The sequence below is a fragment of the Pistacia vera genome, unplaced genomic scaffold (assembly GCF_008641045.1).
Source record: "Pistacia vera cultivar Batoury unplaced genomic scaffold, PisVer_v2 Contig40, whole genome shotgun sequence".
NCBI lineage: Eukaryota > Viridiplantae > Streptophyta > Magnoliopsida > Sapindales > Anacardiaceae > Pistacia > Pistacia vera.
The window spans coordinates 1,305,554-1,320,860 of NW_022196224.1; the positions used below are offsets into that span (position 1 = coordinate 1,305,554).

The window sequence follows — 15,307 nt, forward strand, 5'->3', positions numbered from 1 at the left end:
ATAGTTTATTATAAATTAAAATTTAGTTAAGTCAAAAGTTTTACTCAATTATTTATTAATTCAAATATAAAGATATATTTTTTCCTTTATTTATTTAATTAATTAGGAATATTGATTTTCTGTATTAATTAGTAAAATGAAAATCATTATATTATGAAAAACATTATAAATTTAGTAGATTATTGAATAATAATAATGAGATATTGATGACGTTATAAAAAAATAAATATTAAGGTAATTTAATTTTAAACAATTTTATAACATTATTCCTAAGTTTTTAGGTGGGGTTAACTATTTTTTCTTTTTTGACTTTTTAATAGTTGACTTTTTGGTTAATTAAAAAATAATGAAAATTTTATAAAGTCAAATATTTAAGAGTATTTTCGTCTTTTTAATAAAATATTAATGAAAAACATAACAGAACCTAACAAAGGTGAGAAAGTGTCATTTTGAAACTCCAAGGGTGGGAAGTTGTCGTTTCACCAAACTTTGGGTGGGAAAATGTCGTTCTCCCGAAATAAAAAAGCAAATTCTTGCGGATCTGGCGGAGGCGTGACACAATATTTCACCTCAGTCCATCGGTAATTTTTTATGAAAAGAATTTAAATTTTTGATTTTGACTTGAAGATATCGTTGTTACGACCTAAGACTTTTGTCATGTCTGTATCGTGTCGTATACAAATGTAAGAAGCCCAATGTACAAGAAGTAGATTTACTAAAAATACCCGACGACATAATATACATTCATTACATTTTACCACAACACAAAAATTTCTGTTGTCTGCCGTTGAAAACGCGCTTAGTCGTTTATTTTCTTTCTTTGAATCTTTTCCTTTTCATGGGTTTGCCTTCTTCTTCCCAATAACCCCACAAAAAAAAGGAGCAAAAAGGGCCTCAAAAACCCATAAAAAAGGATACAAATCTTGGTGGTGGAATGGGCTTGAGGCGGCTCCCAGCGGCTGTTGTTCTGGCGGTGGTTCTGTTGGTGGCTTGCGGTGGCGTTGGTGTTGCTGGGAACTATGTGTTTAAAGTTGAGAATAAATTTAAGTTGGGTGGCAAAGAGAGGAGCTTGAGTGCTCTTAAGGAACATGATTCTCTTCGCCATGGAAGAGTTTTGGCAGCCGTTGATGTTCCTTTGGGGGGCAATGGCCACCCCTCTGCAACTGGGTATGTTTTTGTGATGTATTTAGATTGTTTTATGTGTTTGCTTGTTTGTAAAGGTTGATTCTTTGATGGATTTGATTTTGAAGATTTAGTTTTGGTTATTCTGTGGGTCACGTGTTTGTATATTTGTATCTGTTTTTATGTTTTTGTGATTGATTTCAGCTGGATATGGTTTAGAAATATCCTAATTATGCTAATCTTTGAGGGTAATTACCTTTAATAAGTTAGTAAATATATTCTTTCGTTAGCTCGTTTATGTAATTTTTACGATTGATTTCTTGTTTATGTTTGTCTTTAAGGGTAGTTAACCTTAATCAGTTTGCATATGAATTCTTTTTGCTAGCTTGTTTATTTGTTTATATAATTTTCATGATTGTTTTCAAATAGATTTGGCGTAGAATGATGTTAGATTATGCTTAAGGGCAATTACTTTTAATAATTCCGAGGGGTTAGTCGATTGCTTAGGCATGTGGTTTGTTCCACCAAGATAGAGTTTGGTTCCTCTTCAGGTCCATCTAGGATCTAGCTGCAAATATGATTTTCATTTTTTTTTTTTTTAAATTTTAAAGGCTTTGGTGGGGTGCTGGGGCCTGGGGGTGTGTTTTGAACTTGTGTTTGCTAAATGGGTTGGAGAATTCTTTCTCATCCGAGAAAGCCCTTAATTATCCTTATGGTTTGTATTGATGAAATATTTTTGGGTGTAATGTATATGTCCGACTTAGATGCGATAGCTCTATCCTTACAACTGTATGATTTTTTTTGTTTATATGCATACTTCTTTGCATTTATGTTCTCTGTTTTAGAAGAAATAATGTTTATTGATGTTAGAGGTGCATTTGTGCATGTTTTTCTAATTCTTCTGCTTTGTGTAAGCGGTTGACTTGGTACATTCATTTAAAAAAGAGCTTCTGTCTCAATTTCATGATGTTTTCAGTTGGTTTGTTGGAATTGTTTCAAACTTATGAGTATCTTGTCATGTCGTCATTGAGGTAAAAAGTTGCTAAGTGTCAGCCCAATAAATATTATGGGTGTTTGACGGCAAAAATATAAAACTAATAGTGTTGTTTTTGGCGTTATAATATGTGTTGTTACAATTGTAAGCGTTCTTCCTGCAAACAAACATATGCATGTGTAGTGTGTTTCAGGTACTAATACTGTTCAGTCTGTTTATTGATTAGGCTTTATTTTACTAAAATTGGTCTGGGAACTCCATCAAAGGACTATTACGTGCAAGTTGATACGGGAAGTGACCTTTTATGGGTGAATTGTGTTGGCTGCGATAGGTGTCCCACAAAAAGTGACCTTGGTGTATGCTTCCTCAACTGAACTTTTTTATCCACTTTTGGGTCAAATGTGTCATATTAATGCATATTAACTTTAAGCATTAATTGTTATTGTACTTGGTCTTTTGAATTCTGGTGAACTTTTATTTCTAAGATATTTGTCATTGTGATCTTGTTCTGCAGATAAAACTGACTCTATTCGATCCAGCGAAATCTAAAACTTCAGGTCAGGTTAATTGTGGTGATGTTTTTTGCGTTGACCAGTACGGTGGTCAACTCTCTGGTTGCAAGCCTGGGGTGCGCTGCCAATATTCTGTTGCTTATGGAGATGGAAGTGCTACTTCTGGAGACTTTGTGAAGGATGTTATTCAGCTAGAACAAGCAAGTGGAAACCATGAAACTTCACCATTAAATGCAAGTGTAATATTTGGGTGAGTCAGTGTTTTCAATATTATGATATTTATTGTCTCTCTCTTTAAACTGGGAGGCTTTGGTGTATGAATGTGTAAAATGGTTTTATAATGATGTTCATCTGTTGTGGCCTAGGACTGTAGTTCAATCAACTAGAGGTTATGTTGTGCAGGGAACTCATTTCATATACAACAACATATTCTATTCTCTAACATTTCAGTCACAATGGTGTCATGTTTTTTATGTAAGATACAAATTTCTTGAATTGTTTCCTCACAAACTTAATCATGCTCTAAAAAGTTTCATCAACCTGAGCTTTGATGTAATCGTTTTTTCTCATGGACTCCATGAAGGCCCCTAGTCCTTGACTCATGGTACATTTTGAATAAAAAAGGAAATTGGGATATTATTTTCCGGAGACCCTTAAAGTAGAAAAGTTCTTTTCACAACTTTAAAATATAGATCGTTATCGATTGATTGATGTGGAATCTGTCTAGTTTGACAATGTCAATTCTAAATCCAAGCAGTAGGTGCATTTTATGAGACACAGAATAAGATTATATCTCAGTCGTGAATAATTTTCTAGTATCTTGTTTTCTCTTCTTACTTCTTTGATGGTGTTGCATTTATTCGGTTAATCTCATTGATAATTATAATTCGGTTTTTTTCTTTTTCTTCAATATTATATTCATTTTCCCCTCTCCGTATCCCATTAAATTACATGTTTTTATGTTAGGGCCAAACGGTTTCAACTTTTGAGAGCTGTTCTCTGGCTTTCGTATGTGCTTGAGAATCTTGTTTTTCCAGTTAAATAAACTATGGTTATAATAGTAAATATAACAAAAGTTCCTTTTGCTGGATAGCTGCGGCAATAAACAAACTGGGGACCTAGGTTCATCTTCTGAAGCAGCTGTAGATGGGATACTTGGATTTGGACAAGCAAATTCATCCATGCTTTCACAGCTGACTGCTGCTGGAAAAGTCAAAAAGGAGTTTGCACACTGCTTGGATGTTGTAAAAGGAGGTGGAATCTTCGCCATTGGAGATATTGTGCAACCAGTTGTTAAAACAACTCCATTAGTAGCAAATATGTATGCGAATCTAACTTAACTTTCTTCATTTGGGTGCTATTTATTGTTTTTATGAATGATAGCTTGTTATCCATACAGGTATGGGAAAAAGGACTAGGATATTTTTATGTTTTAGTTAAAAAGAGTTGACACAAAACGTTGTCTTACATATTATAGGCACCTTATATTTTAGTCATTTATGCCGATTGATGATATTGAATTAATGGAGTTTGTACATGTCTTGGACTGTGCATCGTAGTATATTCGAACCTGTGCTGGTGGGATGTTTACTGTTCAGCACATTGTACTTAAGGAAAATCTTAATACGATATGTGCAATTCGAGGTGACATTTATTGATGCTTATTCTCTATTGTATGAATCGTGATCATTCAGAACGTAAAACACTGTTTCTAAAAATGGAGCTTCTGATTTACTTGCTTATCATGGATCACTTCTAATTCAAGAAAAGGGAGCTTTCTCCTCCTGAAAAATTTACAAAAGAAAACATTAAGTACAAGTGATATGCAAGACCTTTCATGGCACATATCTGTTATTGAATATATTGTATTACTCTGATTTCATCCTTATATTTTAGTTTAAGCCATTGTTATGAGTACATGAGGTTTGGATTAGGATTTGTAGAACTTTTGGTTATATTTGCTTTACTTGTGTTTTCACTTTCATTGAGTTCTGGTTTAAAGCTTCGGTTTCTATATCCTTGATCAGGGGATCTTGGTTCAGTGATTTTTCATAGTGATAGTTCTGTCAACAATTTCAGGCCTCATTACAATGTTAAACTGACGGCAATTGAGGTGGGTGGTACTATGTTAGATCTGCCAACATATTTATTTGACACTGGAAGTCAGAGAGGAACAATAATAGACAGTGGTACAACTTTGGCATATCTTCCATCGGTGGTCTATGAACCAATGATGGATAAGGTACGTGAAACTTTCTACCACTTACAAATTCTAATTTTTTTCATGAATATGTTAATAACATAATATCTTTTCTATAGTTTAGATTTTGGCTAAGCAGCCTGGATTGAAAATGCACACTATTGAGGATCAGTTTTCTTGTTTTGAGTTCACCCGAAAGTAAGTATTTTCTGTTTCTAGCAATGCTTAGTATTGCTGTTTTGTCTTTGACGCCATCATTGTTGCATTTGTGGTGCTTATTGTTACAATATTTTGCTCTTGGGCTTGTCTAAATGCATTGAACTACTGAATTGGTGTTGCATCGTCAGTTTTTGAGTAGTACTTCAATGTTCTTACTGAGATCTTCCTCATTTTGTTTCTTTGCACAATTATGGCAGTGTTGACGATGCTTTTCCACCAGTTGTTTTCCATTTTGATGGTTCTCTTACTTTGACGGCTTACCCTCATGATTATTTCTTCAAAATTCGTGTAAGTAAAGTTTTTTTTTTTATAATTTTAGTGAGAATCTTCATGTGCTATGCTTGAATTTATGATCGGCTGTCAAGTTTCTTTCTCTTAAGTGCTTAAGATTGAGCATGTATGTATTAAACTCATTATTCTTTAGAAATACTACATGGAAAGTAATATTCCGTTGATTTTGAAGAATAGTGTCTGAACTTTCAGTTTTTAATCTAGATATGTTAGTCCGGAGTTCCTGTTCTACTTTTCTAGATATCTTATTCTGAAATATTAACTCTTTCTCCTTTGTGTCAGTATACCTTAACTATGTAATTTTCTTCTTACTTGGCATCTTGGTAGTGTTTGGATTGGCATGCTTGTGTAATGGTTTATTTTGTAGTTAGTTAGTGCAGGAAGCACCAGGTATAGACCTTTGATGGTACTAATCAGGCTAATATCAGACAGAAATTGTAGATAAACTTAACCATCTAACTTGTGTTTGACTTGAATTATCTATTCAATCTATGTAATTCGTGAAAGAGTATTACTCACAATGGTGTCATTTTGATTCTTTGCTCTTCAATTTACTTTAATTGATATATGGAAATCCAATCTAGATATGAAATTTATTGTTTACTTGGCTTTCTCGAAAATAGGTATTTCACAATTTTGAAAAAACTGTTTGTTTATAGTGCATCCGTTTACCTAGATGCTCTTACATACATCAAATAATCTTCTGAATGACCTGCGCATGGTGTTCAATTTTGGAAGTTTTGCAAACCTTTTTGTGACTTTATTAATTGTGTTTGGCTCATAGAAGTTGTAAGAAGTCGCTGTTATCAGTGTTTTTGTAAGCTTCAAATCCGTGAACTAGTTCATAAAATTATTTTATAGATAATCTATTGACAGTCACCATTATCAACAAAAGATTGTTAATTCTGTTCTTCCAGTTGTAAGAAACAGAAAATTGCAAATTTTTTTTTGTAGGGAATTATCATTGTTATTTTTTTATCAATTTTTTCGGAGTGGTCTTTGTGCAGTTTTGTATCTTAATGAAGACTCCATCTTCAGAATTTTTATATTATTTTCAATGAGTGTTCCATTAATATACTGTTTTCATGACCTTCCACAGGAAAATATATGGTGTATTGGTTGGCAGAACGGTGGTCTTCAAAGTCGTGATGGGAGGGAGCTGATTTTATTGGGAGGTACCGTCTAGAATTGCTTATTGAAAAATTAATGTTTCCTTCTTGCTCAGTCAATGTAGGTAAAACATACCAAATTAGCCATCAATTAAGTTTAGCACACGATTATTGTTGTGGCTTTAATCCTTGAATCTTGATTGCTAAAGCTTACTGTTCAAATTAGACACTCATAATCTGCCATTATAATGCTTTAGGCAAGTTAAACATGAAGTTTCAAATCGTCAAAATACTTTGTTTATGATACTTGAGGGATAAGTAGTTCACCAATGAAATGATGCACTTAAATTACTGTCTCATTTACTTGTTATATAGGCTGTGCTGCACAATTTTTATTTGTGGTTAAGTTTTATACTTATGACTGACAATAAAATATAACTCTCCGGTCCTCGATGATAGATGATTTGACTAACAATGGATTATGTTACACAACGAAAGAGAAGTAGAAGATGATTGGTTGCACACCATTGTTCGTCCATTAATTTTTACAATTCTTTCTAATGCAGATTTGGTGCTTTCTGGCAAACTAGTTGTATATGATGTAGCAAATCAGACCATTGGATGGACTGACTATAATTGTGAGTATCTTTTATATTTCAATGAAATATCTGCATGGTGCTGAAAATCTTTTCTTCAGTATGTAATTAGGATGCTCTCTTTGTATTTTTAAGAACCAACCTTTTCTCTACTGGGTTGTATCTTGAACCATGGGATGTGTTGCTATATTGATGGTGGATGCTTGGTCTTCAATGCTATTTGTGTAGATGCTTGTCTTCTACTCTTTTGCTCTTCCATGGACATGCGTCTAATTGCTCACCTACTTTTATGGTTAATCTTAAAGCATGAATGCAAGGCTCAAGAACCATTTACGACGCCAAGTAATTGCAACATTTTTAGAAAAATAATGATATTTAATCAAAGAAATACTTGTACCTTTGATATTAACAAATGTTACCTTGTGGGGTTTCCTCTAACAGACTTATGTACCAGAACTTAGCGAGTGCTTAGCGTACACATGCATTCAAGTACATATAGATCATAAAATCTATGAACTTTATTTAGCAGTTGCTCCATTTTGATTACAGTGAAGGTGTTATTACGAATGTGAAACTTTGGAAAAGGGAGCTTAAGCATAGTTCTTTAGAAGCAATTAATCTAGTTCTTCTTTTCAAGAGGAAACCAATCAGGGTAGAAACCGCTGCATCTTTCAGCCGATTTTCCCATCTCCAGATCATTGAAAATTGCACTATATATTAATCATGTCTGCCTGTATGTTGCTTAACATTATGCAATAACTCGGTCCTGGAACTTCGAGCAAGTCTAGACACATCTTGTTATTAACAGTAGTGTGTCCACATGCTGTTCTCTGTCATAGCCAGCTCAGTTATTATAAGAGCACACAGTTTATTGTCAGATATTGATTTACATATATGTTGTTACGGTTGCTTTCAGGCTCTTCAAGCATCAAAGTGAAGGACGAAAAAACCGGCACAGTATATTCTGTTGGCTCTCACAATCTTTCTTCAGCTATAGGTTTGAAAGTTGGAAATTTTTTAACGTTATTGACAATATTGTTTGCTTTGCTGCAAATTTTTTGTGTACATTAGCTTTTGCATCAATGTGGTACAGCATTTTCTAATTTGTTGTACCATAGTTAACAAAAACAGGAAGCTTGCTCGATATAATTTATTCTTGAATACAAGCCATGAATTGATTTTTTTTAATCCGTTGTTTCTAATTATTCTGGTCAATAAAGTGTTTAATTTGGATTTATGTTTTATACGTTATCTTGGGCGATGATTTTCCTGTCTTCTTTCAGAAATATTTGTCTTCCATCGGAAGATTTAAACATGTTCTTAGTTCTATGGATAAGTAGTTACTGCGATGAGTTGTAGGGTTTAGTAGTAGTCCTCAGTTCTCGAGTTCTCGGTATACATGCAAGTAGTGAGCTCAGGAGGATTTTTTAGTGGAAATGGGAAAAATGTTGCTGATTTGAGGATGATTTGTTAAGGCCTTTTCCATATTTTGATTGGTTATTGTTAACGTACTAGAGGTAACGTTACTTTGCTACTGTCATAATAGCGTTTTCGTTTTTATTGAGTGATTTCAAGACCATTTGGCTCATATGGAATTGAGAACAATGAAGTTGTAATAGAAAATCTCTCTTATTATAAGTTCTGGGCTAATTTCAGACTTTTTTTTTTTTTCGAAGTGTATTTGGTACTTATTGGAAATACTTTGTTGTTTAATGCTCTGATTGTTTATGGATCGTGATTTAATCAACTTTCAGATCATAATCCAATGGTTTGTATGAGATATCGACACTTTCTTGGCATCGTAGGTTTCATATGGGGTAACTTACTTTCTTCGTTTCGAAAGGCATAAAAATCTCCCGTTGAATCATAATCCAAAGATTCATATGAGATAACGTCAATTTCATGGCATAGTAGGTTTCATATGGGGTAACATTACTTTCCCAGTTTCGGAAGACTATAGAAATCTCCTCTTGGATCATACTCTATAGGTTTGCAACGTAACTTTCTTGGTATCATAGGTTTCATATTGGGTAATGTTACTAACCTGGTTTCGAAAGATATAAAAATCTCCTCCTGGATTATGATCCAAGGGTTCATATGAGATAAAGTCACTTTCTTGACATCGTAGTAGTACCATTACTTTCTTGATCTTGAAAGATGATAAAATTTTCCTTTAAAATTAAGAAAATTGTAGGTTTCAAATGGGGTAACGTTACTTTCCTAGCGTTCATATGAGATAAACATCACTTTCTTGGCACCGTAGCTTTCATTTGGGGTATCATTACCTTTCAAAACTTTCCTGACTTTGAAAGACGATAAAGTTTCTTTTAAAATTATGAAAATCATAGTTCGAAATCTCTCTTAAAATATCACAAAATAAAAATCTATCCTATTTGTGACATCTATTCATTTTTTTTTTTTTTTTTTAATGACCAATGGTGTCCGAATCTGTTTATGTGCATCTCAACTAATCCCCTTGACCTTATAACTAGCTTCAAAAGCTACCCTTATTAGCAATCGAGAAGGGATCATTGTTTTAAAACTCGGATCAGAGGGTAACCTATTTTGCTGTCTGGGTCACGGGTCAACCGGTTCAACCGGTTAGACCGTTTGGTTGGACCAATGACATCAGCGACAATTTTATTTTTAAAAAATTACATATAATCCTTAAATTTTAATATATTACAAAAATTCCCCTAAAAAGTTTAATTAGTTCCTAAAATTTTTAGTTATTTCAAAGACACCCCAAAAACATATTAATTAATCCCTAAACTTTTGACATATCCCTAAAACACCCCTATAAAATTACAAATTAACCTTAATAATTTTGAAATATTACAAAAAACCCTCTAAGACCTGAACTGGACCGGAGAAGCTACCCGGTCCCGGTCAAACTGGTCCGACCGGCTGGTCTGGTTTGGTTTTTAAAACAGAGGAAGAGACTCGAATTTATGACATTTTGAGTAATATACCTAAGAGTCTCTATCAAACTATTCAGTCACCCAGAAATAATTAGATATCTATTCATCTTTTAAATGAATCTCCAACTCTCGAAACATCTTTGAATAAAATGCTCATTAGCATACAAACTAGAACTCAAATAATTGAGAGAAGTACTTACAAATAAAAACTATATATTTCATACCCAGATTTCCACACCACCCACCAACAGAAAAAAAAAATTGATGTGGTTATAAAGATATACTCAAAATCTTACAATTATTAACTAATATGTAATATATGATAATTACAATTATAACTGCAATTACATAGCCAAGAAGCAGGCAGGTTTCACAAAGTTGTCCTCAGGAACTGTACAACAAAATAGAGGATTGCCAAAAACAGAGCAATCTGGTACAAATCTCCCTGGAAGTTGTCATCTGTTTGGAAGAACTGAAAAAATAGCAAGTAAAAATGCATGAAGTTAATTGACAATGAAAGAATATAATTTAACTTCGAAGACAAATTTTAGATGCACGGTGTTAGGATCCCACATTAGAAAGGAATAGGTTAAGTGGTTTATAAGGATTTGAATACTCTCTTTTGGCAAGTCGGTTTACCAAGATGAGTTCTACACAACCACCTAAGCCCTTGACTCAAGGTTTAGGCTTAGGTTCCTATCAATTAGTATCGGAGCCAAACCCCACCCGAGCCCACATTTTGGAAGGGGCGACCTGAGAGAGGGCTACTATTGAAAGATTTCGGAAGGGGCGACCTGGGAGAGGGTTACTACTGAAAGGCAGTAAGTGAAGCTGTCTAGAGAAGGCCACCCAGCGTGAAGCCGTCCAGAGTGTGCCAACATGGACGTTGGGTCTTGAAGCGTGGGAAAATGTTAGGATCCCACATTGAAAAAGAATGAGAGGGTTAAGTGATTAATTTTAGTTCGTGGCGTTAGAACTCAAGCGTTACACCTGATTGTTTGACACTATAGATTTGCTTGAACAATTCCATTCTTTCAATCAAAACAACCAGAAATGTTTCAAAAAAAGTAGCACGACATAGCACAAAAAAGTTTACTCCCTTTTTTTATCTCTAAAGATAAAAGAGTATCCTAACCAGCCAATAGCTATTCCATTCATGTTATTCATTGAACCGGAACCAAAGCAGAACTTTCAGGATAGTTTCAAGCATAAACTCACCTTTGTAGGATCACCAGAAGGGTCAGGATAAATCTCCAAGTTCTCTTGTGCTGTTGAAATTCGGCTTTTCAAGTTCTTGATAAGATCGGCAAGATCTTTTCCGGCCTCAGTAGTGGCGTATAAACGCCGCGACGCCCAAAAAAATGATTGAGCGAGAGGGGATGAAGCTGACAAATCCCAGATTTCTTCATGCTCAATCACCTGCCCACTGATCTGGTTTAAAGTGAACTTGGAGTTGATTTTTACTATCAAATCTCCTCCCACATTCGCGATAAAAGATTTCGGTTTCCCCCTTGTCGTCCACTTGATACTCAAGACACTAGTCGATAACATTACCATTTCCTGCACAGTCTACATCAACAAGAACAAAAATGACACGCAAATTCAAACTAAATAAGAACATGAACAATCAATTGTAATGTGAAATTCTCAATCATTCAGGTTCTGTTTAATGTCGTTTTCATTTTCTACTTTCAAATTGAATAATGTTGAGATTGAATGGACGCACAAGCAATGAAGATCAATTGAATAGATGAGCAATGAGGAACAAAGTAATAGTTGTTTTCTCACCACAGAAGGATTCTCCAGAGCACTCGTTATCCACAAGGGTCTTTTGTATTTCTCCCTGCCACTAAAACTTCTGACAGGATCCTGCAATTACTACCAAAACATGAGATTTAACAGCAAATGAAGAAGAAACAAAAATTAATAGCCACATAACTATTCTGATTCGATCGAAGTTGAACATTCAAAGAATTTTTCCATAGGGTAAATAGAGAAGTTATCTTTTCTTAAATTATGATCCGAAAAAAGAAAAAAAGAATCGAATAATCGTTTTACCTAATTAAAAAGTAATTATACATCATTCTCATAACGGTGGCAGCTTCGGATAGATCATATACTAATTCTCTTTCTTCTATAAGACTTTCCATTAATTATTAGTTTGGTGTCGTCCTGCATTCGTGCTACACTAAAACAGTTTCGTTGTGCAGGAAGAAACTGAAAGTACCTTGTACTTCACAGAAACTGCATAGGTTCCGAGGGAGCGATTGCCCTCGCGAAGCTCAAGGATGTCGCGAACAAGTTGTCTTGCTGTGGATTCTACTAAGGGACTGCTAATGCATTCAAACTCATTGCAAAGCTCACCAAAATCCATTCCATCAACAATTTTATCAGCTTCAGATTTTTGCATTGTACGTTCAGGAGACAATTCAGTCCTCTTTGATTCATTTTTAACTGGAAAAAAAAAAAAAAGAAAAAAGAAAAAAAAAAGAAATAGAATTTTTTTTAACCCATTTCGTTAAATTTATCTAGAATTACGGCTTTCGTAGAGAGTTCGCATTAAAATTAAAAAAAAAAAAAAAAAAACTATATGAAAATAAGAGCGTATGAAATTTACCTCGTAGTAAAAAAGGGTGATGACGGCGGCGGCGGCAGCGACGATGATATGGGGTGGTAAAAGGGTTGGAGGTGAAAAGGCTTTTACTGCGGCGGCCAACGGTGGCGACCGGCGCCACCGGTGAAGGCGTTGTGGTGAGAGCAGAGGAAATAGAAGCACTCATGTCTTTGTGTTTCCATAATTGAGGTACGTACCACTACAAAGCATGTGGTATGAACTTTGAGTTTTTGTGATTTGCAATTTTTTGCACTTTATTTTGGATAAGGTTTGTGCCCATGCGCACCACTTATTTTTGTTTCCAAACTTAGATTTTTGCCACTTGAGATGAGATGAGATGAGATCCACCAGGTAATAATATCCAATAAGTGAACTTATTTATTTTACAAACCCTCAAAAATTAGGATGAATTACCTTAGACCCCTTGAGGTTTACCTTTATCCTAGTCCGGTAGAAAAAATACACGAGTTTTGTACAAAAAATTTCAGGTGCGGACCTATTGATTTATTAAAATTTGGATGTTTATTCTTCGAGTAATACACATTCCAAATTATATTCCAAAATTCACATCTCCAATGATGTGTCATGCCTTTTAGTATTGTTATGTCATATTGCAAATCATTATTTTATTAACATCTCATCACTACATAGCTCTGTTTTGAAATCGGGCTTAACCCGGCTGGTTTAACCGATTAGATCGAGACCCGAGGCCTTCTCTAGGCCGAGTTACCACTTTCAACTATCCTAAAATCCCTAACCTGATTGCCGACGAACCAGGGGCTACCAAGTGTCATGGTTATAGGGGTTTTGTAGAATGAAGGTCTAGTTCAAGGGTGTGTCAGATTGAATTTTGGACGCTGGAATTGGCCAGAATTTGACTGAAAAAATCAAGGTATAAGCGAGTCACTACTGGTGAACAGGGGGCACCAAGTGTCGGGGTTAGAGGGTTTTGTAGAGTGGAGGTCGGTGGTTCAGGTAGTGGTGTCGAATTGAATATTGGTTTTCGGAATCAGTCGAAATTTGGCTAGAAAAATCAACCCAATATGCGAGTCACGACTGGCAAACGGGGGGCTAGCAAATGTTGAGTTAGATGGGTTTTGTAGAGTGGAAGCCGATGGTTCAGGTGGTGATGACATATTGAATTTTGGTAGTCGAAATTAGTCAGAATTTGGCTGGGAAAAGGAAAAACCTAATTATCGCAGGGGTGTGTTTGTTGGGTTTCAAACCTGTAGGGATTGGTAGTATTTCTCAAGGGTATATTTGCTAGATTTTAAATTTTTTGGATCACTTGTTAGACCACCGATTTAACCAGTCAACCCAAAACCCGACCCCTTGGTCGTGTGATACCTCGGGTCGAGTTTCAGACCATTACTGCATATAATTACACATCATATTGAATATGAGTTTTGGGATGCATAATATTATTGTTATTCTTGACTATAACAATTTATGGCAAGACAAAATTTTAACCAATTTTCTCACAAGAACATAAAAAAAATGTCTTGCAGTGCATTCTTGGTGGATAAAATGGACCTACAGATTAAAAAAAGAAAAAAAAAAGAAAAAAAAAAAAAAAGTTAAGGATGTTCAAAGGAGAGAATGAATTAGATGTGTGTACTTAATTTGTATTCATATCATCATTCAAGTGATAAATTAATAATGGACTACAAATTTAGATTAATAATACAAGATATACAAACTTCTATATAAAAAGTCATGTGACACAAAATGAATATAATAAGAGTAATACTACACTTACAAAGAATTTTTACAAAGATCTCTATATAAAGTGATGTGGCAAAAAATAAAAAGAAGAGTGAATATAATGAATGTAAATTTTTGTTTCACTATTCCATTCATTTTTTGTCACCTCATTTTGTATGAAAATCTTTATAAGATTTCTTTATATGTGTAAGATTATTGATATAATAATGTATATAAAAAATGAATTCCTTAAATACTTAATAAATGATGATAATGAAAGAGTAATGTTACTTCAATTCGTGTATGTGTTATATATATATATATATATATCAAAGTTATATGTATAATATCACTTAATATATATATCAATGTTTTGAAACCCGACTTGACTCAGCTGGTTTGATTGATCGGACCAAGAATCGGGTCCTTTCACAGGTCCAAACCGAAGATAAACCTAGCTATATCAATTAACCTGGAGTGATCCGTGGAACATTAGCAAACCGCCAATCCAACTGGCCGGAGGCCCATACCGGGTCACTAAAATTGCAAAACCTAGTCACCAAAACCTTGATTCTGATGACTTTCTCCCTGATTCTGATAGATTCTAGTGTCAATCACCCCACTTGACACCACCATCAGCATCACCTTCATCTCTACATCAAAACCCCGATCATTTCGAAGTCTAATTGGCCGCTGATCGTTGTTGTCGTCGCCCAACTATTTGCTTCGCAAAAACCGACAGCATCCTCCTTGATTCTGGTAACTTCCAACACGAACCACCCCACCTGACACCACCATCAATATCACCTTCATCTCCACATTAAAACCCCCATCACCATGAACTTCAATTGGCCGCCGATTGTTGTCGTCGTCACCTAGTTGCTTCATGGTTTCCTGCTTAGATCACAAGGGTGTGTTTGTTGGATTTCAAACCTCCTAGACATGCTGACGTTGTTGGTTTGACCTAACTCTTAAAATTATATGTAAAATATAGATGTTATTTTCTCTTTAAGTAAATATAAATC

At 34.6% G+C, this 15,307-nt stretch overlaps 2 protein-coding genes across 2 annotated transcripts; one reads left to right on the forward strand and one right to left on the reverse strand.

Annotated features, from left to right (window-relative positions):
• Positions 1-934: 934 nt before the first annotated feature.
• On the forward strand, positions 935-8,231 carry LOC116141573 (aspartic proteinase-like protein 2). The gene is made up of 10 exons (XM_031427060.1): positions 935-1,167; positions 2,343-2,472; positions 2,631-2,878; positions 3,722-3,949; positions 4,708-4,870; positions 4,953-5,026; positions 5,245-5,335; positions 6,438-6,513; positions 7,014-7,085; positions 7,960-8,231. The coding sequence occupies exons 1-10, from the start codon at positions 935-937 to the stop codon at positions 8,112-8,114; spliced, it is 1,470 nt and encodes a 489-aa protein (XP_031282920.1). The 3' UTR covers positions 8,115-8,231.
• A 1,990-nt stretch (positions 8,232-10,221) lies between these two features.
• Positions 10,222-12,829, reverse strand: LOC116141731. Its single transcript, XM_031427216.1, has 5 exons — positions 12,582-12,829; positions 12,192-12,418; positions 11,753-11,833; positions 11,183-11,533; positions 10,222-10,436 (listed from the first exon to the last, which is right to left on the reverse strand). The coding sequence occupies exons 1-5, from the start codon at positions 12,742-12,744 to the stop codon at positions 10,335-10,337; spliced, it is 924 nt and encodes a 307-aa protein (XP_031283076.1). The 5' UTR covers positions 12,745-12,829; the 3' UTR covers positions 10,222-10,334.
• Positions 12,830-15,307: the final 2,478 nt, after the last annotated feature.